The 27,097-nt window shown below is 40.6% G+C and overlaps 1 protein-coding gene across 5 annotated transcripts in view; it reads left to right on the top strand.

Moving 5' to 3' along the window:
* Nucleotides 1–24,091, top strand: part of daam2 (dishevelled associated activator of morphogenesis 2) — a 110,995-nt gene extending 86,904 nt beyond the window's left edge. For 3 of the 5 annotated variants that reach the window (XM_039603454.1, XM_039603452.1, XM_039603453.1), the window contains exons 15-26: nucleotides 182–289; nucleotides 1,642–1,671; nucleotides 4,382–4,488; nucleotides 6,328–6,412; nucleotides 6,864–6,970; nucleotides 7,710–7,798; nucleotides 10,882–11,050; nucleotides 11,962–12,069; nucleotides 12,304–12,364; nucleotides 12,669–12,800; nucleotides 19,536–19,706; nucleotides 19,796–24,091. In XM_039603454.1, the coding sequence (XP_039459388.1) occupies nucleotides 182–289; nucleotides 1,642–1,671; nucleotides 4,382–4,488; nucleotides 6,328–6,412; nucleotides 6,864–6,970; nucleotides 7,710–7,798; nucleotides 10,882–11,050; nucleotides 11,962–12,069; nucleotides 12,304–12,364; nucleotides 12,669–12,800; nucleotides 19,536–19,706; nucleotides 19,796–20,008 (1,380 nt within the window). In that variant the 3' untranslated portion in view covers nucleotides 20,009–24,091. The remainder of the gene's footprint in view (nucleotides 1–181; nucleotides 290–1,641; nucleotides 1,672–4,381; nucleotides 4,489–6,327; nucleotides 6,413–6,863; nucleotides 6,971–7,709; nucleotides 7,799–10,881; nucleotides 11,051–11,961; nucleotides 12,070–12,303; nucleotides 12,365–12,668; nucleotides 12,801–19,535; nucleotides 19,707–19,795) is intronic. The other 2 variants (XM_039603455.1, XM_039603456.1) reach the window with 1 other exon arrangement.
* Nucleotides 24,092–27,097: the final 3,006 nt, after the last annotated feature.

Below are 27,097 nucleotides of genomic sequence, written 5' to 3'. Positions count from 1 at the left end.
TGAAAAAAACATTCGGAAGTGGAGTGTTTAGAGCAGTCTGAAGCCTGAACATTTGGCGCGCAGGGATTGTTTGTACATATGCCGACCTCATTATTTGAACTGTAACAGTTTTAAAATGAGCAATTGTGAATGAATCAGTGTATACGCATGAACCTCTTATGTCACTCCACCCTGTTTTTAGAACATGATCAATGGCACCATCTGGAGCGACATCGATGATCTGAGAGCTTTCAAGATCCTCGACCTGAAGGACATAGAGAAGATGTTTTCAGCATATCAGAGACAGCAGGTTTGAATTTGTTTGGAAGCGGCTTGTAGTTTTATGACTTGGAAGTGAGTGTGAGAGTGTGTATAAGCGATTGTTTTGTGTGTGTGGAATACGATATTGGCCTAGATTCTTGAACTGTGTGTATTAGTGAAAGTGTGTGTGACCGGCTAAAGGGTGGGTTGTGTAAAGAGGAACTCTTCAGAGTGCCAAGGTCCAGCTCCGGGCTAACATGAGCAGCTGTTCACTGCTGAATGCCTTATTGTAGAGATGCCACAGAGCTGCTGCTTTCCACTAGTGTCTGCAGAGCATTTGTGTGAGAGCTTGACTGGTTCTTCATGGGCTCATGAATCAGGGCGACACGGAGGAAACCGCTGAAGTCACGAGGAGTCACGATACAGGAAACTTTTTTACCAAAGCTAAAATAAAGAGGGCATTCACTAAATCATGGCACTAACTAATAGGATAATTGTCTTGGTGGCAACACCATACAGTGCGGCGCAATTACACCCCTCTGTGCCACAAACTAATTGCACACCACTTGTCATGTGGTAATATTGGGTGCAATTACACAAACTGATATATTGCACAGATTTAAATATGTTTAAGTGGAATGTTAATTTGCTCTAATTAGTTGGCTCAATGCAAAGTCTCTTTTGAAGCATTAGCATTGTTGAATTCCTTTGTAATGTATTTTACAGTGTCGCTTAAAAGCCTTCTGACAGCCTTAAGCCCATCCTCTCTTTGCAGGCTTTTATTAAAGAGGAATGGGTCACTTGAGGTTGTTTCTGACAGTGATTTACTGTGGGTATTTATTTATACAGAGCAGGTTTTTATTGGCGCAGGCCAACGGTTAAATTCAGATCTCTATGGACGTAGCCACATAAAAACCCAACATCTTCCTGGCTTTGACAACTCGATTCCATTTGGCTAGATTTGATTCAGCTGGACAGTATTGCAGTGTTTATTCATGGCATAATTACTTATTTTAAGCTTGTCACTGGTCCTTCTTTCAAAATGGGCTTTTGTTTACATTTGCCCTCGGTAGGATTAGTTACCGCAGTCATTTTTCATGGTTGTGTTTTTCCACGTCAGGGCAGATGTAGATGCAATCAAAAGAATTCATTAGAACAATCACGACCTCTTTGAGAAGACAGAAACCAAATTTATGCAGTACAGAGAGGTTTAGATTCATGAGCCCCTGATGACTCGGACGGTAGATGATTTTTCTCACAGAGGGCTTCCCGGCTTCAGCTTGTAGTGTGCGTAGTTATATTTCTTTGCTCTAGCCACCACCTTTTTCCTGCTTGATGTGCTAATCTTTGCATGTGTTTTCAATTTTTTTGTCTCTCTGCACTCTTCGACTGCCTGGGCAGGAGCTGCTCACTAACCAATCCTTCAAACAGGTGAGTTAAATTCTCCAGCTTCTCAACCATCTTTATTCCTCTGTTATCTTCTCTTCTGCAACAAAGAAGCAGCCAGCCAGCCAGCCAGAACAGTGTAATGAATGGGTTTGAATGTATGAACCTTGATCGGCATACCTTAGCATCAAGATTTTAAATATTAATGATAAGTCATACAGTGTAAAGGTTATGACATAAAATTATCCTCTGACTGTGCAGTTTCCTGATGCCAAAGCATTCTCATAGCTTAATGACAGAACACATGCATTGCAGCCCTTAACAGTTCTCAACATTATTATACCTAAATATGTTAGAACAAAAACATCAGTCAAATCAAATATCTCTCTAGCATTGTGTGGAGTTGATATGCAAAAACCATAGACTGTATATCAAAGATGGATGTGGCCATAGTGATATCACCTTTTGGGTTTGGGGACATTTTAAAGCTGTAAGATTAGCATTTCCATTACCACCATGCTAGCTTTTAGTTAATTTAGGTGACAGTGGAGTAATATGTTAGCAGCAAATGTTAGCTTGTTTGCAATAGACAGACCCACATATCTGCTAAATTTGCTAACAGACTAACGAAACATTTAAACCAACCAGAACTGCTGTATGGTCCATACAATTGCACATCCAACAACTCATATTAATTCCTAGATATTTGTATCAGAAATTATCCAGAAGGCACCAACTTCACAAACATAGTGTAGCAAGACGGCTATAAGCATCCATTACCTGTGTGGGCATATACCTTTCTAACAAAGCAGCCAGTATCCAGGTGGAGGATTTATTAAAAAAGAAAAGAAATTTTGTTTACCAATCTGTACATATGTTTATGTTTGCTGTAAACTTAAATGGTTTAACATGCAAGTTTTTTGCGGATTGACACACTATGGGAGCTAGCGGCCACTAGTGGCCACTAGAGGAACTGCAGTTTTTGTGTTGGCTTTGTTTTTCAGCTTAAATGTAGGCTCTAGTGCTACAAAGAGGCAGGGGGCATGGTGTTGGTCCAAATCAGATAAATGACTTTTAACCAGGAAACACAAGTTTGTGTGCCATTTGAGATCTTATCTTTATTACTTTTTTCCATTCTCTGTTTGGTGAGTTTAGGCACCAAAGTGGTCACCTAGTATAAAAACCTATTGTTTTTTGGGGTTTTATTTATTTATTTATTTTTTGCTGAAACAGGCTTACCGTTTCTTTAAGGTAATTGTTTTGGTTTTATGGCCCATGGTTTTGCAGTTTCCGTTCAATCTCACTGCCTCGTTAGCACCATTTCCAAGCAAAGCTTTCTTTACCAAAAGAGTCTTGATGAGTGGAGTAAAACCAAATTTAGCAACAACATTAACCGGTGAGAACAGTGGAGAATTTGGAAAAAAAATTCCTCAGAAAAATTAACCAAAAGTGCAGTCTTTTTTTTTTTTTTTTTTTTTTTTTTGTATTTGAAGCCAGTTGTTCTCAGGTTTCTCCTGGCATCTCTCTAGAAGTGCAGAAAACTTCCAGCAAACTATCTTATGTCATGCACGCTTCATAAATCAGATTATTTTCCACTGCTTTAAACTAACGCTAATAATTCTCCAGTGTTAAAGATATGATTTTCATCACTGGATAATATAATGGTGCCAATACAAATGAGTAGAGGGTCCACATTAATCCCAATCATCAATGCCTTATTACTCCTTATCTTGCCTGTTTGTTATTGTGTTGATTACCATAATTACAATAATCATCTTTAATTTCTTTAATTATTCATTATAATCTGAGCAGGAAAAAGCCTGAATATGCAATTGTAAACGCCACATTTACATCACTGTCACTTCATAGCTGTTAGAAAAGATAAAGTCTCCAGTTACACTTGGTTAAGTTGGCACAATAGCTTTCACCGCTTGTGCAGAGAGGGCTTTGGCAGTTTTCAGTGAATGGGAGTTGTCCCCCTAACCCGGTGCCAACCTTAGTTGGCTGCCAGGCACCTTGGGTCAGCACGGGCATGGAAAAACGACACTTTCTTTACAAGCCACATCTGTTTTACAAATGTCATACTCAGCGACCTCAGGAAGAACGTTTTCTGGCAGGGAGGAAAGCAGATCGGACCATAAATAGAATGCGTTTAACATGCAGTCCTCTCAGACATGTGTTCTTTCCCCTGGTGCATTTTAATACTACATTTGTGCAGAGCTTACAGAAATATCTGACTGGCTTGCATCAAGCTATCAGCCATGTTTCCTGTTGCTCTGCAAGGTTTATAGGTTTGCCTGCATCGGATTTGCAATGGTGACTCACCAAAAAAAATCTCCTCTCCCAAGACCTGCTGTAGAGTTTATTATTATTATTTTTTTTCCACAGCTTGTGTCACATGTTTTCATGCCCCTTCCCATCCTGAGTCAAGGAGTTTATAATGTTTAATGGGATGTGCGTTATGGCCTCAGAAAACTGCAAAAACAGGTCGGGGGAATGACTAAAGTGTTTGGCCAGAGTGCAGCCTTTTAGTCTGAGTTTGATAAATGATTAAACAACTGCAACAAACTGGCTTTGGTAGTTTAAAGCAGAGATTCGTGAATCTGTTCTAAATTATCACATTGTTAAACGCTCAGAAGGGGTCGTCTCTCAACCAGCTAAAGATGTCATGCAGATGCGAGGAAAAGACGTTACATCGTGCACGCTTTGCATTTTATGTGAGCAAAACTTAATCTGTTTTTCTGTCTTTCTGCAGAAAGAGACTGGCTCGATGGATGACATATACGTCAGCACGCGGAAGGTCAAAGAGCTGTCAGTCATTGATGGCAGACGTGCACAGAATTGTGTCATCCTGCTTTCAAAGTAAGGGGCCTCGGCTTGAATGACTAATCATAGTGTATCGCACCATCAGTAAACGGCTGATTAGCATCTGCTGTGAGATCTTGATGCGCTGCAACTTGCAAAGCTCCCCTTTGAGTCACTGTTACACGAATTACACTAACATATGACATACATGTGAGTCTTCTGTAAATGCTGTAACAAATTGTAACTGTTATGCTAAAAAAGACCAGCTTTATTTTTCATTTTTCTCTTGAATTAGACTTATAGATCACCTGATCTCAAAGCTAAAGGTTTTTCCTTCCCTTCCATATACCATGTATGATAAGTTTGTCTTCCCACGTATACATGTATCGCTGACACCGGACTCTTCTCAGCATTCAAATCTCATATGAAGAATGTTGGCTTCATATTTGATTATTCTCTTGAATGTGACGGCTTTTATTTCTTTATTTTAACGAGCTTGAGAAGGTCTTTCATGCTTTTATTACATCCAGTCTCCACTACTGTCTGGAGAGATTATTGGTTTTATTTTGAAGTGTGCAGGCTTATTTCCTGATAGTTGAGAAGTAAATGGAGGAATTTCTTTGCCTATGGTGACAGTGTTATATTGGATACCTCCTCATTAAATTAAGCAATAATTTTATAGAAAATATTTTAAATATTATAAAGAAGTGAAACGTATAGCCTCAGGTTATTTGTCGGACCTGGAACACTCTTAAGCTTGGTTCACTTCGGTCATTAAACCAGTAGCTTTTTAGTCCTCATATCTAGATTAATGCCTAGTGAAACTCTAACAGGACCTTTTCACTTAGGGCTTTTTAATCTAATCACATTCAGATCTTCTCTGGAAACCTATCTTTTCCAGTTAATTCCTTCAGCTTAGGTCCAACATGTCTGTTTCCAAGAGTTTCATAGCTGGGTTCTTTTTTTTTTTCTGGACTACTTGCAGCATATTTGTTGTTTTTATTTTAATTTTTTTTTTTTTTTGCTTTGTTGGATTTGCAGTGGCTGGAGCTCACTCAGTCACAGTAATTATCTGCTAATTAGTTTTATAGTGCTGAAGAAATGGCCTCAGCGCAGGCCACTGATAAATAAGTAACATTAGGTCAGGGGTTAGAGCACTAACTGTGTGTGGGAGCTGCTTGGTATGATGGCTTCATGCATCTAGAGCCAGAAATGTGTTTTTAATGGACACCTAGGCCATCTGTGAGTGTAACTCAATCCATACATCTTTGTCTGAAAGCATTATATAGCTGAAGCAACATCTTGGAAAGTAATGTTCTGATTTCTACTGTGAAAATTTGGTCTATTATTACACATTCAGCTACAAGCAGCCTCTACATTGAGTCGCTTACATTATATTAAGTCGCATTTATTCAACCCTAGTCCCCCACCCAAGGGCTTTTGAATCCCTCTGCATCTGAACCCGAATCAATTGTCATCATTTAAGATCCACTTGGCAATATGGCTCCTATTTGTCTGTCTCCTAATAGCACTGGTCCGAAGCCCTTGTGAGAATTTAAGCTCTACCCCCCTCTACAGATCAATACACACGCTTTCTGAGCTCTTTGTGTGTCTGACAAAACATCAGCGTGGTCCCTGAACTCCTTTTCGTGTCAATAGCAAATGACCCTGGGCTACAGACTAGACCCAAATGGGGTCAGCAGTTGGTCAATAAGGGTTTGCTGCACAGACTAACAATGCTGTTATTGATTGCAACCCGGCTCAGTGATCAGATGCAGTGAAAACAGCTGGCAGTGTTCCCGGGGTCTGTCACTGGTCCAGGCTGGTATTATGAGCAATGAGTATAGTCCACTAGTAGTTCTTTTACTGTAATAAAGATTTTTTTTCTCTCTTCAGATTAAAAATGAGCAATGAAGAAATCAAGAGGGCAATCCTGGAGATGGATGAGAGAGAAGAGCTTGCTAAAGATATGCTGGAGCAGGTATGGTTCAGTGACAATAAGCTTTTCTGGTTTATTGTGACTGGTTGGGTCAAAACTATGTCCCTATACTTGCTTTATTATGGAAAGAAGGATGCAATAGTTAGTAAATCTTAATGATATATTTATTTGGGAATGGTGCATTATGTAAAGTAAAATAACAAGGTGAAACTTTTTGCAAAGAGTAGAAGTAAAAAAAAAAAAACGAGTTGTTGTTCACTGCATGGAGTTTAACAATAATGTGTCTAAATGTAACATAAAGAAGAATTTGCAGATTATCTACAGTTGCTAATTTCATGATTAGATTAAGAGAAATCTCTGGACACAAGGCACAAAGCTACAAACTATTGTTAAATATTGTTGCTGCACGGCATTAAAACAGACCCGATTCTATCGTTTAAAATGCTGCCAACAGTCTTTTGTGTGAATTTTTGGATTCTTGTTGTCTTTCTAGCTTTTGAAGTTTGTCCCAGAGAAAAGTGATATCGACCTGTTGGAGGAGCACAAACATGAGCTGGAGAGGATGGCCCGGGCTGATCGCTTCCTCTTTGAGATGAGCAGGTAAACATAGTGTGATACTCGGCTTCAGGTAACAACATCCGTGCTAGGTGAGGCGTATAATTCATATGTTTCACTGCAGTTTTAATTTACTAATGTTAAAGGAACTTCATTTCTAAGAAACTGCAACTGATTTAATGCAAAATGAAAAGATCACCCAGTCAGGGAATGGATGCTAAATTGGTAGCTTTCAATGCACGGAGACAAGGGTGGAATGCCAAACAAGCCTCAAGCTTGGGTGTGACTCATTTTTTAGCTGAAGAAACTAGTCTTGTTTTGACAACTGTAGTAACACCAGTGCCTAAATCAATGCCTTTTTCCTGGATGCTGTTCTTGTTCTCAGAACTCTTTTTTTCCTGACAGATAAATCTATTTGTTTCCTTTTAATGAAATATCACCTTTCTACTTTGTTTCCTCTGCTACTACCCTTTTGACCACATATCCGCTGGTCTGAGGAACACATCTGGGAATTAGTTAGTTCCTTTTTTTTGCAATTTAATATCCTGAGTCCCTCTTTGAAATCCCCCCCTCCCTCCTTTGGTGAACTTTTGAGCAAGTTTAACAAATCCATTTGTCAACTCTCCATTTTGATAGGCGCTTATTGAATGATAATGCAGTGAAAACTGCGAGAGGGAGTTTTGTATGGTTGAGTGACTTCTAGCTTTGAACTTGGACTCCCCTGGAGACAAATGTAACTCACCTCCCCCTTTTTCCCCTCCTTTCACTCTTTCCTCCTCAACAGAATTGACCATTACCAGCAGAGACTGCAGGCTCTGTTCTTTAAGAAGAAGTTTGCAGAGCGTCTTGCTGAAACAAAGCCTAAGGTTGAAGGTAAGGACAAACACCTCAGAGGCCACTATAAGGTTACTGAAAGGGATTTATTAAGTATATATTATACAGTTTTATATATGTAAACATGAACTTTGTTTCTTTGATCCCCATTTTTGTATAAAACACATCAGTGACAGTTTCACTCGTGCAAACGGGAATTGACCTCCATTTGTGTTCCCCTGCTCAAACTTGTGCCAATGTACCGTCATTGCTTTGGCTTTCTATGTGCATGAAAATTTGGCTTCATGTTTTCATCATGGCTTTTCGTGCTCCTTCTCTCTGCACCATAGCTGCACACATGTGCGCTGACGTGAGGGAACCAAATCCAGTAGGGATTTCTTTTTTTAAATTTTGTGGCAGTTAAAGGAAAAGAGAAATATGGTTAAAAAAATTAATTATATGAACAGTGAAAAGCAAACAGTGAAAAATTAACTAGATTATTTGCCTTTTAAAACAGAACTGTAATCCCAGTTCCCCTCAGTGCTGCTGCTGAGTAATGAGAAGAAAAACAAACACACACAGTGGCCATAAAATGGAGCTATGTATTTGTGACCTATTTTTACAGATTATGTTGAGCAAGAATGGAGCTTGCAGCTGATTGCTTCAGATGGGGTGGAGACAGTCATAAAATATTGCATAATGGCAGCTTTTCCTTAGAAAGTCAGAAATATTAGTTGACCTTAGATTCGATTCATGCATCAGAAGTGTCGTCAAACAGTCTTTTGACGCGGTTTGACAGAAAAATGGAAAAGAAGATTACATTTTTGAGCGCTTATTTTCTTTTTAGGGCACACAGTTACACACCCAGAAACAAAACAACGTTTCCCACACTAGAAATGTCATCAGCCGTGAACACCAAGACCAAAGCTTTTTCACAATCCTACCTTTGTGTAAAATGTGTGTGTGTGTGTGCATAATGAGAGAGGGCAGTCAACTATGTATGGGGTTTTTTTCCCATCAAGCCAGCTTTCAGGTTACCAGGGAGGCTGTTTTGGAAAGCTGGCCCATGTTAAGAGGGGAGAGCGTCTCTTGTAAATGCTGCAGCTAACTTCAAAGAGTGAGGGAAAAGGCTTCCACTGAGGTTCATAGACATGTGTGCATGCACGTGCATGCACAGGGTGTGTCGTGACTGAGTCTCTTTGAGCCAGATCTACTTTAAAGACACTTCTCTGCTGGCCTGAATGTTTTTTCTGGCCTTTGATGAGCATCACATCACTTATGAGAGCAACGTTTTATTTGCTGACTGGTAGTTCAGCTTGTGTGTGCTGTGGGACATTTGTCAGATAGTCTGAGAACAAGTAAAATGTTACAGCTAATCACCAGTGATTGAAGTAGGAGCCAAAAAGCAAAAAAAAAAAAAAAAAAAAAAAAATTTCTTTCAGTGTAGGTCTGGACCAATAGTCAAACTGCTGAACTTAAACCGTCAATTGACTTAGCTTTTTCTTTTTTTGCAATTATTTTTTAGAAAGGAATACTTTTTTTTTAAATGGCCCTGTTTTTCTTTTTTGTTTTTTTTGTTTTGTTTTTTTACTATTTCCTCATAGTGGCGAAAAATGCCTTAAATAAGTAGATTTGACTCCTGTCTGTAATTACTTGCACAACTTGCAGAGATTGTGTTTTATGTAGCATTAACACACATAATGAATACTGGTAAAATGCTTTTATTACACTGCAAAAACTCAAAATCTTACCAAGTATATTTGTCTGATTTCTAGTCAAAATGATCTCATTACACTTAAAATAAGACACAATCAGCTACAGAGCAACATTTCAGTAAGATATAGGAACATGTTTCAACACAGTGAGTCTTGAAACTGGAGAAAAACTAGAGAATTTTTAATCGTTTAATTGGCAGATTTTTTTAACTTGATACAAGATATTTTAGCTTGAAATAAGTGAAAAAAATCTGCCAATGGAACAAGTGAAAATTTTTCTCTAGTTTCAAGATTCACTGTGTTGAAACAAGTGCCTATATCTTACTGAAATGTTGCTCTGTAGCTGATTGTGCCTTATTTTAAGTGTAATGAGATAATTTTGACTAGAAATAAGATAAATATACTTGGTAAGATTTTGAGTTTTTGCAGTGTAACCACACATACAGCGCGTGTGTAACACTGTTACTGTTACTTAAGTGACATTTTTTGCATGTCATGTCCACAATATTTATTCACTTTGGTCACATTCTAAAAATGTCACCGGTGTAGTAAAACATGCTTTTTAGTCATAAACAGCAGCTTCACTTCCGGTCCAGATCTCTCTGGATACAGACTTTATTTGTTTGCTTTTTTTGGATCCCCACTTCTAAAATGAATTCGGCGCCTCTGCTTCTGATCCCTCGATGGACTGGAAATAAAGTACAGGCATCCTGTGAGTTGGTGGATCCACTCAAACCTCCAGAATCCCCAAATATTTGCAGACCACAGTCTTTGTGGATGACCGTAATAAAGTGTTCATCCCCTTTTATTATTCATGTTGCTTTGTCATATACTCTGCATGGGTCTATATTTCCCTGGACCACCCAGCAGGTTCAATAGAAGCCTTTCAGAAGACAGCGCAGTGTTCAGCCAGCAGAACCCTGACAGCAGAGCCAGAAGACTGATTCCCATGCTGCATCACAGCACAAAGAACTGTAACAATAACAAGATGAAGCTTGTTAATGATTTTCACATTCACACTGAGGTTTCCTCTGTGGAGACAGGGAACCACCTGCACTTTGCCAGACCTTGCAGCTCTCTGGAGGAAAGAGGCTGACACTACAGAGTTATGTTTGGAATATTCCCTCCCCCTGCTGTTTTATGGATGGATGGAAGGACTCGATGGGTTTCCCCACCGAGCTGCCCGGTTGTTTTGGGAAATATTGATCACTCATCATGAAGGATGTTAGAAATGAAGGAAAGGATGGTGATTTTTAGGTTGTATGCGTGTCTGTGGGTTTGAATAGAGTAACAGAATGGAAGGAGATGGTGAAAGCCCAGAGTGTTATGTAATATGAAAAGCTGAGCGTGCACACATATCAGTCACCAGCTAAATGATGTCTCCAGCTGCAACCTTCTCTCTCTTTCTCCCTCCTCATTTTCCTACAGCCATCCTGAACGCGTCCAAGGAGGTGGTCCGGAGCAAACGTTTGACTCAGGTCCTGGAGGTGGTGCTGGCCTTCGGCAACTTCATGAACAAAGGCCAGAGAGGCAACGCCTTCGGGTTTAAGATCTCCAGCCTCAACAAGATCGCTGACACCAAGTCCAGCATAGACAGGTGGGCTGTCTTCAGTTAACCCACTTTGTTACAAGTGTTGACTTGCGCTGCGGGCCTGCTTGTTTATTTGAGTGACTATATTTGGATAAGTGCTTTAGTTTATTTGGATAGGTTAGTTGACAGTTTTAGCAATCTCGGTTAGCAAGTTGCTTTTATAGGACTTACGGGTGCATGAAACAGACAGAAATGCTGAATAAAATCCAAGAATTTCACTTACCAAAAGCTGACAACAGACTTCTTGGATGGTCTGTCAGTACAATTACCCTCACAGCAAGCATTAAAAGTTGTAGGTGCATTAAAAATTCTCTAAAGAACACCAGCAGCACAAACATGCTCCCGAGGTCTAGTTCAATGATCTAAAAGGCTGAGCTGAATCCTAGCAGGCAGCAAGCAACCACAGCTGGCTGTGTTTCCATCTACCTGTCAGTCAAAGAGCCCACCGCCCTAATAATTCAAACCTTAAGCCCTAATACAATTGAAACAAGTACATTTGTTTACTTTTGTTAGTTTACTTTACACCTTTGCCTTAGGATTAAGTATCTCAGCTCTCTCATTTTCATGTTGCTTATCTTTAAGTGGTAAAAAAAAGCTCAGATACTGATGTTGATTGTGCAAAGTTATAGTAAATCCTAACTCAAGAGAGCCACTGCTTGCATCAGTTGCATGCACAGAACCGTGCCATGCTCAGCAGGTGCACTCACTGAGCACATCTATCAGTTAACATCATGTACTGCAACTCTTGTGCCAGTGCAATTTCTGTATATGTTGATTTATCTTATAGTTAGTATGGAATTAATAGCAAAGACCTGTGTTTTAAAAATAAAGGAGACTATTCCTTATCCTTCCATGAATTACTTTGGTTAATTCTGTTTTGCTTGATTCTATTTTTCTTTTTATTTATTATTCGATAGGAACATAACCATGTTGCACTACTTGATCATGATCTTTGAGAAGAACTATCCGGACACGCTTCACATCCAGCAGGATCTCGGCAGCGTACCAGAAGCTGCCAAAGTCAAGTAAGTGTGCGATATTTCACTTGAGGGAAAAGAGCATTTCTCCTTCTGACTGCATGTGGTTAAAGTAGGACCGTGTCAGCTGTTACTTGAGCTGCTACTTGAGTAAAATTGTTTATGATTTTTAATATGTTGAGGAAATTCTTGATAAAAAGAAACAGACGATGTGAGTTGTGACACACATAAATAAACAGCTAACAAATTTTGTCTTCATATTTGTCTTTCCTTCTTCTGCAGTTTGTCAGAGTTGGAAAAAGAAGTGCATAGTATCAGAAGTGGACTGAAGGCACTGGAGGCGGTAAGTTGTTGTGCGTTTGTGTCACGCTCCCTCCCATTGGTTCTTCTCCTGCCTGTAATTATGTTTTCGAGCAGTGCGGAGATGGGCAGCAGGGCGAGGTGTTTAAATGCTGGTAATGTTCCACGCTCTGCGACACAGAAAGCGACATGTCATGTTTTCTGCCACACGCGAACACGAGCGCTACAGCACAAATACACACATCCAAGTTCCAAGAAAGCTTAAATGAAACTAATTGTGATGAAGCATGCTTCAGCCTCAGAGACCGACCAATCACACGCCTCTCGTCTCGTTTTATCCGCTTCAGGAGCTGCACTACCAGCAGAGCAGGACGAGGGAACGAGGGGATAAGTTTGTGGCCGTGATTGGTGACTTCATCACGGTGGCTGGCTTCAGCTTCTCTGAACTGGAGGACCAGCTGAGTGAAGCCAAGGACAAGGTAACCGGATATTTAACCGCTCATACTTGGGTCGTACTGTAAGTATAAGTTCATATGAGCGTGTGGGTGGCGAGGCAACTTGCCAAGCTTTCATGTCAGAAAGACAGAAGAGCAGGAGAGATGAAAATTACAGAAACTGATGGGGGAAAAAGAAACTTCTGAGCATCCCTCTTTGTCCAGTGGGATGACTTTAGGCAGGTCGGGGAAAGCCAGCATTGAAAGATGACCCTGTACTCCCCCCACGTCTTCTCTTTGTGTCTGTCTCTGAATGTTAGTGTTTTAAATCCACACACTTTTTTTTTACCACTGGGACAAATGCCTTTTGAACCATGCTGTCTCATGTATTGATGTATAGCAGGAGGTATGTAAGTTGAAGATATCAGTGGGACTTTGAGAATCCCAAAGTGTTGAAAAGATTTATGTGAACGCATTATTTAATTTCCAGGCCTTCGGGGATCTGCTGCACATTTAGCATGTCGATCCTGGCACGCTGAAACCTTATGAATCTTAGTATTAGCATATTTTAATATCAGAATTGTCTTCAAAAAGCCAACAAGTGGCATCACATTGTCCATTTGCATATTTTATATACAGTCTATGCCATGAACCAATTGAAAGGACGTGTATTTCAGGTTGAGCCTCGTCTTTGCTTAATTATTTGTTGAAGGAGGTGGTCAGTAAAAAAAAAAAGAAGAAAAAAACTGGAGGGAAAATGCTCTAGTTGGAACGTCACTGGAAGAGAAGGGGAGGATTTGGGCACCGCTGTAAAACAAAAGGACCTGTGTTCACCAGCCCAGACTGTGTCTGTGTGGTTGTTAAGTGGGGAGTCTGACACACTGATTCAGTGCTTGTCGAGGCCCTCTGACGCCCTGTTAAGTTTCCAGAGGAATAAAAATATGGAAGTGTGGGTGTACGTTTCATCCTCAAGAAGGTAGAAAACGACTAAATGAAGCAGGCAGCCTGCTGAGGCTCACACAGCATCCATGGCAACAAGCATGTCTGCATGCATGTCAGCGATGGAGATGCACACAGTGGAAAAATCACTAGAAAGGATTACGGTTGTTCTTGTGATTTATAGAAAGAGACGTTTCAAGCGGAGGGAGTGGAATTATTTCAAATCCAGAAAGCTGGATTGGTTTATATTAACAGTCATAGATTTTATATAAAGATAAGCATATATACCCCATTTCACCTTTCTTTCTAACTCTAATATGGTCGTTAATTTACAAAACGATCATGTTGTGTTTAGTAAGACTTGAAACTAGCAACTGAGACCTTTTTAACTGTTAAATGATCTTACAGAACAAGGTACATTTTCCTAAAGGCTTCTACACGATCAAATTTTTACAACCTGATGAGACACCCCCTGCTGGCTGTTAGAAAGAATGCATGTTTAAGAAATTCAGCACGTGCTTACATTTTCAGACCCATAAGTTGAGAATCAAAGCTTCATGTTTTGTCAAGAAAAAAAATCAGCTAAGGTCAGACAGAGAGAACGCCAAGTGGACTGGATGAGAAATCAAAAGATTAAAAGACTTATGAGCAATAGTGGTAAAGGTGGCCTGTAGAAAAAGTTCAAGAACTAAAGTGAATTTGGCCTCCAAAAAGAACATTAAAAACAGCACCTGTGTGTGTCATCAATTTGAGCTTTTCAAGTCACACTTTCATCGTTCATACAACCAAACGAGAGTCCCTGGATGTCTGGGTCCATTTGTTTTAAATGATGTTTTCTTTATACTGCTGCCAAACTTACTGAACTGTAGTTTTAATACAGTGTGTGTTTTGCCACCTAACAGGCACTTATTAACTCTGTCTATTAAGTCTTTAAAGATCAACATAATGACCACCCTGTAGAGACTTGATCAAATTAATCCATCACAGCATTTGTCACGTTTGCCTGTTGTTGTTATTCTTCTTCTTCTTATTATTATTATTATCCATCCATTCTCTATTGCTTATCCTTTTCAGGGTCGCGGGGGGGCTGTAGCCTATCCCACCTGTCTTAGGGCGAGAAGCAGGGGTACACCCTGGACAGGTCGCCAGTCTGTCTTAGGGCTAACACATAGACACAGACAACCATTCGCACTCACATTCACACCCACAGGCAATTCAGAGTTTCAAATTAACCTATCCCCACTAACTGCATGTCTTTGGACTGTGGGAGGAAGCCGGAGTACCCAGAGAGAACCCAGGCAAACATGGGGAGAATATGCAAACTCCACACAGAAAGACCCCGGCCTGATGGTGGAATTGAGCTCAGGACCTTCTTGCTGTGAGGCAACAGTGTTAACCACCGTTATTGTTGTTGTCGTTGTTATTGTTCAAGTTAAAGGGTCTGCTTAAGCTTAACTTACCAGCTAGAAGACAGATTTTGCTCTATGCAGTTCTGTTAGAGCCTCTGACTATTTTAAACAGTTGCTAAATTATTTTGAGACTGACTGGTTGCAGATATAGCAGACTGAAAATCAGAAGCATTGCTCAGATTGTAAGCATATATACCAAAATGGCTGAAAGTTCTCTAGAGCCTTTACTCATCTGGAAATACACCAGAAGACGTAACACTAATGATCTTGCTGCAAGTTTAAGCTGGGAACCTTTATGTGTCATTGAGCTCTTTTGGTGCCTACATGATCTTAGGCCAGCAGGTTGTTGTGGCTGATCAGTACTTGGGTTTTGGAGTATCTGAGGTTTATGCATATGGCCAACAAACTGAGGTGTTTTGTGCAAAGCAAGGATTTAATTAGTGTAGTACAGCTGAAAAAATACATTATGATGCATTTATGCAGGAGCTTCTCACCAAAAACAAACAACAAAAGTTTGCTATATTCTGTTTGTTCACACTTTTCATTTCAGCTGAGGATTAATTTCCTATTTCCCTACTGCACACTTTTATTACCACCTCACAGCTGTTAATGGTCAGCTACTTTATCCATTACGCCATTATTCAGTTTGGCAGCAGGACCCACTTTGCTGTGAGGCAGCAACTTGGGAGTATGTGGTGCTTTTGGAGCCTGCCTCGAGTGGACATTAGAGGAAGGGCAGTTTTCGGGGTGTTATTTTTCCTAAAGGCTTCCTTCATCGAGGCTGGCTTAAATTTTCAGCTCCAGAGGCTGACGCTTGAGACAGAGCCAGCACTCTTTTTGAGTAGCCAGTTTTTCTCAGAAGTGATGTTTACTTTCTAAGTGCCTCTTTAGCTTGCTTGGCAGCATGTTCGTATTAGCCATTGCCTCCAGACAAATGACTTGGTGAGGCTGACTGTGCATGTGCATCCTCCTCTCTGTCAGTTGGGGCCTTTTAGTGTGTCATGCTGTAATAAATGCCTCCATTCAGCAACTGTACTTACCCTGGGATTTCCTTTGACTATTTTTGTAATTAATTAATTTATTTTAAGGTGCATAAATTGCCTCTAAAGGCTGAGTACTGACAGGATTTATCACTTTTTGTGAAGCTGTATCATCTGCTTCTTTCAGCTGCTACCTTTAGGGCAGGGGTCCCCAATCTCAGTCCACGAGGGCCGGTGTCCCTGCAGGTTTTAGATGTGTCCTTGATCCATCACAGCTGATTTAAATGGATAAATTACCTTCTCAACATGTCTTGAAGTTCTCCAGAGGCCTGGTAATGAGCTAATCATGTGATTCAGGTGTGTTGACCCAGGGTGAGATCTAAAACCTGCAGGGACACCGGCCCTCGTGGACTGAGATTGGGGACCCCTGCTTTAGGGTTTGCCATAGTGGACCGTTTGCCTCCATCTCAACCTATCCCTAGCATCCTCTTCTGTCACACCCATCCGCGGAAATGTCCTTTTCACTACATCCATGAATCTTCTGTGTGGTCTTCCTCCTTTCTTTTTACTTGGCAGCTCAATATACAACACCCTTTTTGCACTATATCCACTATCCTTTCTCTGCATACAGCCTTTTCTCCCTAACTTTGTCTTCAAACTGCTCAGACAGAGCGGTCTCTCTGATGTACTTATTTCTAATGTTGTCCAATCTGGTCTCCAGACTCTCCTCCCTACTCTCACTAGAGATCATAATGTCATCTGCAAACATCAGAGTCTAAAGAGACTTCTGCCTGACATCATCTGTCAACCTGTCCATCACTGTTGCAAACAAGAAGGAGCTTAGATCCCCAACGTAGTCACATTCCCACTCTGTCACTCCTAACATACACTTGTCCTTATACATGTCATTCCCCAGTCTCACCTAACTTTCTCATATAGCACAATGATTTCTCCCCTGGTACCCCAGCTCTAGATCCACAAAGACACAGAGCAACTGTTTCTGTTCTTCTCCATCAACATCTCATCATCTCCCAAAGCAAAAATTACATCTACGGTGCTCTTTCTCAGCATGAAACCATACCGCTGCTCACTGATCATCAAAATATGATTTATCTAGTTTGTAAACAGATCAGTCATATAGGTTTTCATTGAGTGTTTTTGAACAACAAACAGGGTTTTATTAATTTTTTAAAAGAAAAAGTCATAATCTATTATTAATAAAATAAGGCACAATAAATAATCAGAGAATGCAAAGAGATAATTGGCTCTCTCACAGAGCCTGCCTGTGTTTATTTTAGTGGTTGTGTGAAATGAACTCCACAGTGTTGCAACTTCACATTGTTCATTTTATTGTATGTGCAGGAGTGTGTGTGTGTGCATGCGTGTGTGTGTGTGTGTTTACTCATTTAGCTCAGACCCGAGGGGACGAGAGGAAACAGATTTGACCAGACACATAATTACTAGGAGAGAGAGAGTGATGACGGTGGGGTTGCCATGGAGACTAGTACCATAATGACAGGATGGTTTTATCACAACACGAGGACCACTTACAGTATGATGCTAACCTCATATAAACTAGAGTCATGTTTACTGTCACTGAACTCTCCCTGAAAATGAGACAGAGGATAATAGCACAGTGCAGAAGAGAACAACAGAGGCTGTTTTTACCTGGAAGTTTTAACATGTACCATTTATTATTTATTGTATTGAAATAAATCAACCAAAAAGTAAATATATGAAGAGTCTTTGTCAGTGATCTGAGATGAGATATATTTTATTTGTCCTAAAAGTTGGGAAATTTTCACTGCAAATGTGGCTCTGTGAGAATAGGAAGGAGTGAAACAAAAATGAATATGAGGATCAAACTTTAATTTGCTGATAAAACTTTTATTAGAAGCTGGATCAGATGACCCTGAACCATCCTTAAGTTATGCTGCTATTGGCTCAGACTATTGGATGCTGCTCTTGATGCACAGAAAATTTTCAACTCTCCTCTTTTCGCTCTCTTTGTCTTCAATATGGCATAAATAACATTTGGCTGCTTCCATAGTTTGATTTTAGTCTTTGTTGTTTGTGTTTTCTCTGCTCCTCTTTTCTTTTTCCCATCATTTCCCAACCAGTCGGGACAGATGACTACCCCTCCCTTAGTCTTGCTCTTCCTCCCCACTATAGTCAAATACTTACAATAAAAAGCACCGTGAGATGGTTTGGTGCTGTATAAATAAAATAAAGTTGAACTGAAAATTAATGAATGAATGAGAGAGAACGCTAATAACTAAGCTGAACTGGATTTTGGCAAATCACATCCATTTCCTTCAGCTGAGATTTCCATGGTGCCTTTAGGGATATCTAGGAAGTCAGAGGATGGATAAATACTCCTGGTTTGGGTTTGGAGTGTTTCTAGGATATCTTGTTTTCCTCCGATTTTAAAAATGCAATGGGTTCATTCTCCTGTGCCCATGATCATGACCTGGGTAATGACTTACCCCCATGTGGCTTTTTAGGACTTGCTTCTCCTAACACTTGGGATGCTTTAAATGGAGAAAATGATTTTCCCAATGGAGATAAATAAAGAATAACTACCCAGCTTGTTCTGTTCCATCCAAATGGCCAAAAAAACCCAGCTTCAAATGCGTTTTGCAGATCGTGCTCAAATGTAGCCTCACCCCGAGTGTATTTTGAAACTTTATTTTTGCAAAATTTATAAAAGTGCCCAAATGTTTTGTTTTTTGTTTTTCAAATGATAGAATGAACAGCTGCTACCTTTTTAAAGAATACTGACTGTCACTTTCACTCTTTCAGTTTGGCCTGTTTATTGTCTTAAACGAAATACATGTGTGACAGTTATGCTTTATGAAATCCAAATTTTTCCACAAATAACCTATCGCACGTTATTTTGCAAAACTGGTCAGATGTGTTGCTAGTATCTGCCTCAAACCATGGCCTCTGCACAGTACAGACTGTATCTTGTTGTGTTTTAGGACTGTGGCTGGGCCTGTGTGTGTGTGTGTGTGTGTGTGTGTGTGTGTGTGTGTGTGTGTGTGTGTGTGTGTGTGTGTGTGTGTGTGTGTGTGTGTGTGTGTGTGTGTGTGTGTGTGTGTGTGTGTGTGTGTGTGTGTGTGTGTGTGTGTGTGTGTGTGTGTGTGTGTGTGTGTGTGTGTAGTGCTCTGTAGTACTGCAGCACAAAGCTGAGTGTGGGAATGTAGAGCTTGTTTGGCCGCAGGCTTTGTCCTGGCACAGAGCACCGAACAGCTTGAACAGAACTGGGTGGACATACGGTGGTCAAATCATGGAGTCATTTCTTACCGTGTGTGTATTAATTTCCAGCATGAATGGCAGTAGATGAATTTGAAGAGCAGGCTCACATGCTCATGTCCAGCCTGTATAATGATGCATTTGGTTTCAATCTGTTTAAAATTGTTTATTAATGATGGTATATGTGTTTTGTGCAGTTTGCCAAATCTCTGAAGCACTTTGGGGAGGAAGAAGGGAGAATGCAGCCGGATGAGTTTTTCGGGATCTTCGACACCTTCTTGCAGTCGTTCACCGAAGCACGACAAGACCTCGAGAACATGCAGCGACGCAAGGACGAGGAGGAGCGGAGGGCCCGGATGGAGGCGATGGTGAGACACACAAGCAGAGAATACACCTGAGGCAGTGATGACAGTTAATATTTTTTTTCCCAATAACCCTGTATTCTATTCCTCTCCAGCTTAAGGATCAACGGGAGCGGGAACGACGGGCCAAAAAGAGCGGCACCACGGAAGAGGTCGGCGGGGAGTTTGACGACCTGGTTTCAGCTTTGCGCTCCGGCGAGGTCTTCGACAAAGACCTGAACAAGTTCAAGCGAAATCGCAAACGCTCCGTCAATCAGCTGACGGAGGGTGGTGGCCGGGAACGAACCGTCACCAAGGTTAACTACTAGGTCAGGGAACAGGAAGAAAAAAAAAAACGCCTAAAATCTGCCATTGCGTTGAGCTTTTAACACCTTTAGTCCAGGTTGTGGGACAGTGACCGCTGACATTGGAGAGGATGTAAATAACGGCTGGATTGGACATGCAAGAACGGCCGAGCCGTGTTGAAGGATGCAGCGCTCTCCTCTGATTGGTCTTGTAAAGCTATTTCCACTCCGTCTGTTCTGGATGTTACCAGGATGGACAAGTGGACACACCACTGTGACACATTAGCCCATGTCATTTGACCATATCCTTTAACACTGTGCTCAAGGCTCTCACTGTCTATCACCCCAGTCTTTTTCACTTTTCTCCCCCATTCACACATCCTCTGCAAGCTCTCCGGTGCTGAAAAAGCCCTGTCATTTAACTATTGGGCTTTAAAGCACACAGGACACTGGGATCGGACAGTCACACTGTATATAGTCACGAGGCAAAGACAAAGGATTGGTAAAAGGACTATGAAGCATCTCCAGGCAGATTTGGAAAGAAGAAGCTGACGGGAACTAAACAATAACCTCGACCATCAGGTGTTCCCCAGAAAAGAGACTTCTCAACCACAGAAAGTCAAGTCGACACGTCCCAGAATGATTTGTAGGCTTCTGAAAGAGTGAAGAAGGATCCAGATTCATACCAACATTCTCCGGGAAGGACGTGTCCATCCCGATGTGCTCAGCTCTTCTCAAGGAAACTTCTCAGCCCGATCCACCTGATTTAAAACATGACTGTGCCACATGGGTCAGGCCTCACCTTCACTCTGACCAACATCGTTCTGGCATTAACAGTGCCAAAGGAAAGAGGAAACTAATGTAAATGTATTAATACAAAACATACTGCAATTAGGCGTTGATATATATTTATATTTAGATGCAGACAAGCTAATTGCAAAGAGGTCTTTTTTTATGTTTTGGGATTTTTGTACACGCAATGCATTATTTGTTGGTGTTGCAAGTTGGCGTTGAAGTGAATTTCTATACATTTTGTGCTTTATGTAAAAAAAGAAAAAGGAAAAAAAAGAGGTAATCGCTCACCCTTTTCACATCTGTACGTCTTGTTTGCACTGCAGCTTTTCTGAAAACTTTACACTCAGAAGTCCACAAGCCAATGACAGCGTCCTCTATGTTGTCAGATTATCTGTAACTAACATAATGAAGGAATGCCATGAATTCATTTAAAGGCACAAGCTGCAGTTTCTTTACAACATCACCCTCGCTCTGCAGTAAGGTTAAATTCTCACTCTGTTCAGCATCTCTCTGCTTTTTTATTTTTATTTTCTGATTTTCCATGGTAGAGATGGTAGAGTTACACCGCACCATGTGACGAGTCTCTCATTGTCATGTCAGGGTACAACAAAGCACTTAAAGAGGGTAGGTGGGACACACACAGGAAAAAAACATCAGAGCACGTCGTAGAAAAGAATTTGTGCTTTCATCTTTTTCTCCAGTTTGTCAATCAAGTCAGTCAAATCAGGCCCACAAAGGGAAGCCAACCTCCTTTTTTATAAAGGTATTTGAAATATTCAGAGCAGTAGGAGTGAGGCTGCAGTGTAATCAGTATTAACATCTGATTCTTTTAAAAAATATATATATATAGCAGTGCACATAGACTGTATTAAAAGATGGATGTAGCCACTATGATGTCACTCATTGGTTTTTGAAGTCCCATTATAAAGCCGTCTTGTTTTTGTTTTTCATTTTGTTTTGTTCTTTTTGGGGGTTTTTTGTTTTTTATTTTTTGTACCAGAAGTGACCATATTTGGATGAGAGGGTGGAGTGCTAATTTTTTAGTTAACATTTGCTTTAATTAGCAGTTATCTGTGTCTGCTAAGTAACATACAGGTAAAGTACCTAGAATTTAACTAGTTACCAAAACTGGAGCACAGATAGTCTGTATGCAATTAACCAGACACCAATCAATGACTTCAGTTTCCGGAGATGAAGCCTGCCAGACATCTGTCAGTAAAAGAGGCCACGGACCTGATAGTAATTATATGTTTAACTTTTAATAATGTTTAAATGGGGGAGTTACACAAACAAAATTGTTATAAAGTAAGAAAGTGGCTAAAAAGACCAAAATTATGTTTATTTTTGCTTTAAGCTGGTCATTTTAACATGGGAGTCTTATGGAGATTGACTCACTTTTGGAGCTAGCCTCCAGTGGCCATTAAAGGAATTGCAGTTTTGGACACTGTGTTGGTTTGGTTTTGGCTTTAGCTTTGCTGCAGAATGTGTTCCCACAGAGAGGGCTCTAATCGTGGGGTGTAAAGTCAACATCAAGAATACATTTACATGTTAACCATCACATTCATTCAGAGTCAGAAGAGAGATCTCGACCCACCATGTTTGTATTTCTAACGGCAACTTCCCCAGTTTGTCCTTTCTGGAGTTTTTCTGTTCTTGGTTGTGTAAACGTTCAGTTTTAAGTGCCTCTCATCCTGTTTTCACGTTTGTATTTGTGGCTTCCAAAGCAAACTTACAGAATTTGGTAGGGATATGGCGCCATCTTGTGGCCGAGTATAGTGCACTTCACTGACCTCACAACCTGTCAAAAACAGCTCTATCCAGTATCTCCCAAATAACTTCAGCAGGTGCACTTAAATGTTTCCTCAGAAAGGTTTGGGGTTATGTGTTACCTGTGCACAGCTAAACTCACTCACTTCCTTTTATGAGTTCTTCCACACTTATAGTTCATTTTCTTCATTTCCCCCCTCTGAAGCAGAGAGGAGCTGCCGTGAGGTTAAAAAAACATGACGTGAGACAGGAATTGTATCCCAGAGATTAACCAGTGAACCAAAATCACTTAAAACTTTCAGACACTTTTAAAATTTAAAAAGAGGATATTACATGATTTCCTCTCCTTAAACTAGCATCTTGTGTATATTTTAGTCCTTTTGTTTTCTAGCCTCTGACCCTTTTTGAGTTATACTTCATCAGATTCTTTAAACCCTTCATTCAGAGCTTTAACCCATGTTGTAGTGCAGACTATTTCCTGAGGGGTATTGTCAGTATTAAAACCTTTGTGTTGTTACATGGTTGGATGTCTATTTGGCCATTGACTGGCTGATGATTTTTTTTTTTTTTTTTTTTTTTTTTGAGTGTAAAGATGGAAATGAGTAGCTTGTTTCAATGCACTTTGATGATGGGACATTTCCATTTGCAGCGAGGGCTGAGGTCCCTCAAGAAACGAAGGGTGCAACGAAAGTGTGGTGCAAAATAAAAATAAAAAATTTAAAAGAAGAAGAAATTAAAGATGGTGTTTATAGGAAAGGGAGGAAAGTGAGGCTGAGTACTCCGGCTGGGCCGCTTGGAACACTTTAAGAGTCTGTTGAATGGCAGAGATGGGATTTGTGGGGAAACTAGGAGGCGACTGTGGTACAGAGCAGGTCCTGTCTCCTGGTTTGGTGAGTCTGGAGAAAAAAATTTAAAAAGAGGGATTGGGGGCGGTTGTGGGTGGGGTATTTTATGTCAATACCACATTTCTGTCATTACATGGCGTTGAGCTGCATGCCTAAAGACGGGTGCACAAAGTGTGAATTGTTTCTCCTTTCGTAGAAAACTGCTTGCAAACTGAAACACACCTGTTAAACCACAGCCTGTACTGCCTGAGAAAAGTTGCACCCATTCTTCGAGCTTGTATAATTGTGAGGAGTCAGTATTTTTAATGTTTGGAAGAAAAAGAAAAACGTATCCTCCACCTGAAAGATGTACAGTTGGAGAAATTAAAAAAAGCATTTTGTACACGGTTGTTGATGTTTGAGTTAAGATTTAAAAAAAAGATGAAAACATGAGGAATGTTCCATTTTCCTGTAAATTGTACCTCTATTTATTTGCCTTATTTAGTTTGCTATATTTTGTATGTACACAACGCATTACGACAAATGTTATATTAAAAATCAGAATCATTAAACTGTGGTCCGTGTATGATGGATAGTTCTGACACTTGTATGAGAACGAGGAGCTTTTCTTTTGGTTTGTTTTTCATTTATTTTGTTTCGGTTTTGTATTTTTTTTCTCACCCTGTGTCTTTTGTAGGGTTACAATAAACTTTTGTCCCTTACAACAGATTGTTTTTTCTTTCCTTCACTCTCATTGGTAATGTCAAGCGTTTGGATCAACTGCTTATAGGAGGATGATGAGGAGATGCTTGTATTCATTTTGAGTTTAGTGGCAGCCATTCAAATCAAATTTCTGAAAAATGTCTGTGGTTTTCAAATTAACTTGTTCCAATGAGCTTAATGTTCTGATGGGATGTAGGAATGAAGTGGCCAAGTGTCTTAAGAAGATGGATGGATGATTTAAATCCTAAATTGTGAGCTTAATGAATACTCTCTGTGCATCTACATCATCCTGAGGAAAGTATTTGGCTCTAGTGATGAACAAATAAAGTGGCTCCATCCAGGAAATGGTTATTTGTATGTTACTTTATTTATGCACAGGTCACAGCCTGCCTATATCTTCCTTAACTGGAGCCAAGTTACAAGAGGCTATTGGACTGCAACTAAACTACAACCAAAACATTTTCCAAAGCACTCTGCAAACCCCAGTTTGTGCCTCTCATTATGAAAAAGTGAAATTATTTAAGGTAACAAATGTTCCATTTTTAACCGCTGATGCTGATGAATGTTTGGTTTTTACCCTGATTGATCTTAGTTCTTAGTTTCAGCTTTGGTTACTGGTGCTGGAATTAAATTGTAAAAACATTCTGCATAAGCTGCGTGTTTGAACCAATATTCAACCCATTTCTCGAGTTATTTCAGAGCAGAGCAGAACGTGTTGTATAAAATGATGGCATGGTGAATTACATTTCAAAAAGACTGATGATCACCTCTCACTGAAACAGATGACAGGTACAAATTTTGGGGGGCAAAGTGTGAGGTTTGCTCTTATATTAATCATTGTGATATGGTTGTTTTTGACGAGTTATTTAATACTAAAAAAAGGGCGTGTGTTACCAAGACTTACAGAAACATAAAGTCATCTGGAGACCTCATTGCATATACACAGTTATGGATGAAAAATTCCATCATCCTATTCACGTAGCAGCTCGCTATTTTCATCTCTTGCCCACCGAGTCTCTGGTTCCTCAACACCTGATGTGGACCTTGTTGGAGTTCTTTCTCTGTGTTGGGCTTGGTTAGCGAGGACCTTTACTAGATACAAACAGCGCAGGTGAGAATCAAACCTGCAACTCCTATTCCAAAGGCATGTAGTTTTACCGCTACACTATCCAGCTGCTTTTATTTCTGTTTATTCATATTTACACACACATATACTGATATATATTGTAACAGGGAGAGTGTATGAAATAAGATCTGCCTAAATAAAATGGCATATGTTACATTAAAAATAGAAAAGATGTGTGATAAAGGTAGGCCTGCCTCCAAACAGCTGAGAAAGAGGGAAGGCAAAATTGACACAACACAGACAAGAGATTATAGTAGTGTAGAGACTAGAGTAGTGGGTAGACTACACGCCTTTGGAGCAGAGGATCCTAAGTTTGATTCCCACCTGGGGTATCTGTATCCAGTAAGAGTCCTTAGGCTAGGCTAGACTAGATTTCCCCCGCGACCAACAAGGTCCACTTCAGGTGTTGAGGAACCAAGGCACCCTAATGAGAAGAGTGGTACAAAATAAATGCTACGGCAAGGGGGAGCCAGGACGCCAGGTCAGGGGGTAGATACCATCCCCCCCACCCCCATATTGGGTGTGCTAGATGTTGATGTGGCACTACAGTCTGCAGCCACCATTATTGAGACAGCAGTAATTGGTGAGATGCTTGGCTACAGTACTGTCCATGGAGAAGAAGGCTAGAGGAGGGAGGTTACAGAAATACAGGAACCTATTCATACATGAAGACCGCCAAGCAACGACTACACCAGAGAGCTTGAAGGCAGAGCCAGCCAAGGTGTCAACAGTACCACCAAGGCTGGAGACTGAACAATACTGGGAGATGAATGCAATGCTCATGGCATTCATCCAATATGAAGAGCTGACCCAGAATGGCAAACCGGCAGGCAACATGACAAGCGCATCTATATTTTGTGGCCAAGCATCTCACTGATACTACCATATTGTAGATCAGCTTGTTAGTCTCCGTAGTTGTCCTAATGGTATCGTCCATAGTATACGGGGGTGATGATATCTCCCCCCCTGACCTGGCGTCCTGGCTCCCCCTTGCCGTAGCATTTATTTTTGTACCTGTCTTCTTGTCAGGGTGCCCCTGGTTCCTCAACACCTGAGACTGACCTTGTTGATCCCTTAGCGTGGGGGCGTGGGAGGTCTAGCCTAGCCTTGCCTTGGCACCCTCAACTGGATACAGATATCCCAGGTGGGAATCAAACTTGTGATCTTCTGTGCCGAAGGCATGTAGTCTAACCACTACTCTAGTCTCTACACTACTATAATCTCTTGTCTGTGTGTTGTGTCAATTTTGCCTTCCCTCTTTCTCAGCTGTTTGGAGGCAGGCTAGGCCTACCTTTATCACACATCTTTTCTACTTGAAATGTAACATAGGCCATTTTATTTAGGCAGATCTTATTTCATACAGTCTCCCTGTTACAATATATATGTATATATGAATAAACAGAAATTAAAAGAGAAATAAAAGCAGCTGGATAGTGTAGCGGTAAGACTACATGCCTTTGGAATAGGAGTTGCAGGTTTGATTTTCACCTGCGCTGTTTGTATCCAGTATAGGTCCTTGCTAACCAAGCCTACCGCAGAGAGAGAACTCCAACAAGGTCCACGTCAGGTGTTGAGGAACCAGAGACTCGGTGGGCAAGAGACAAAAATAGCAAGCTGCTACGTGAATAGGATGATGGGATTTTCATCCATATTGACGGCGAAATAGTAATTGTAGCTGCAGTGTTCCAACATTCGGAAGAAGGGAATGAGCTTGAGATTGACGAGATACAACATACATGCTACGGCAAGGGGGAGCCAGGACGACCACTCAACCCGAGATTGGGTACCAAGCCATGTACAAGATGAGCTTTGATATCTATGCAGTCAGAGAACCCAGACTCCTTCATTTTAGTTAGTCCTTCTAAACCTGCAATTATT

This window comes from Oreochromis aureus, linkage group 19 (assembly GCF_013358895.1).
Source record: "Oreochromis aureus strain Israel breed Guangdong linkage group 19, ZZ_aureus, whole genome shotgun sequence".
Lineage (NCBI taxonomy): Eukaryota > Metazoa > Chordata > Actinopteri > Cichliformes > Cichlidae > Oreochromis > Oreochromis aureus.
Note: the sequence above shows the minus strand (reverse complement) of the source record. Positions and strands in the feature narration are given on the sequence as shown.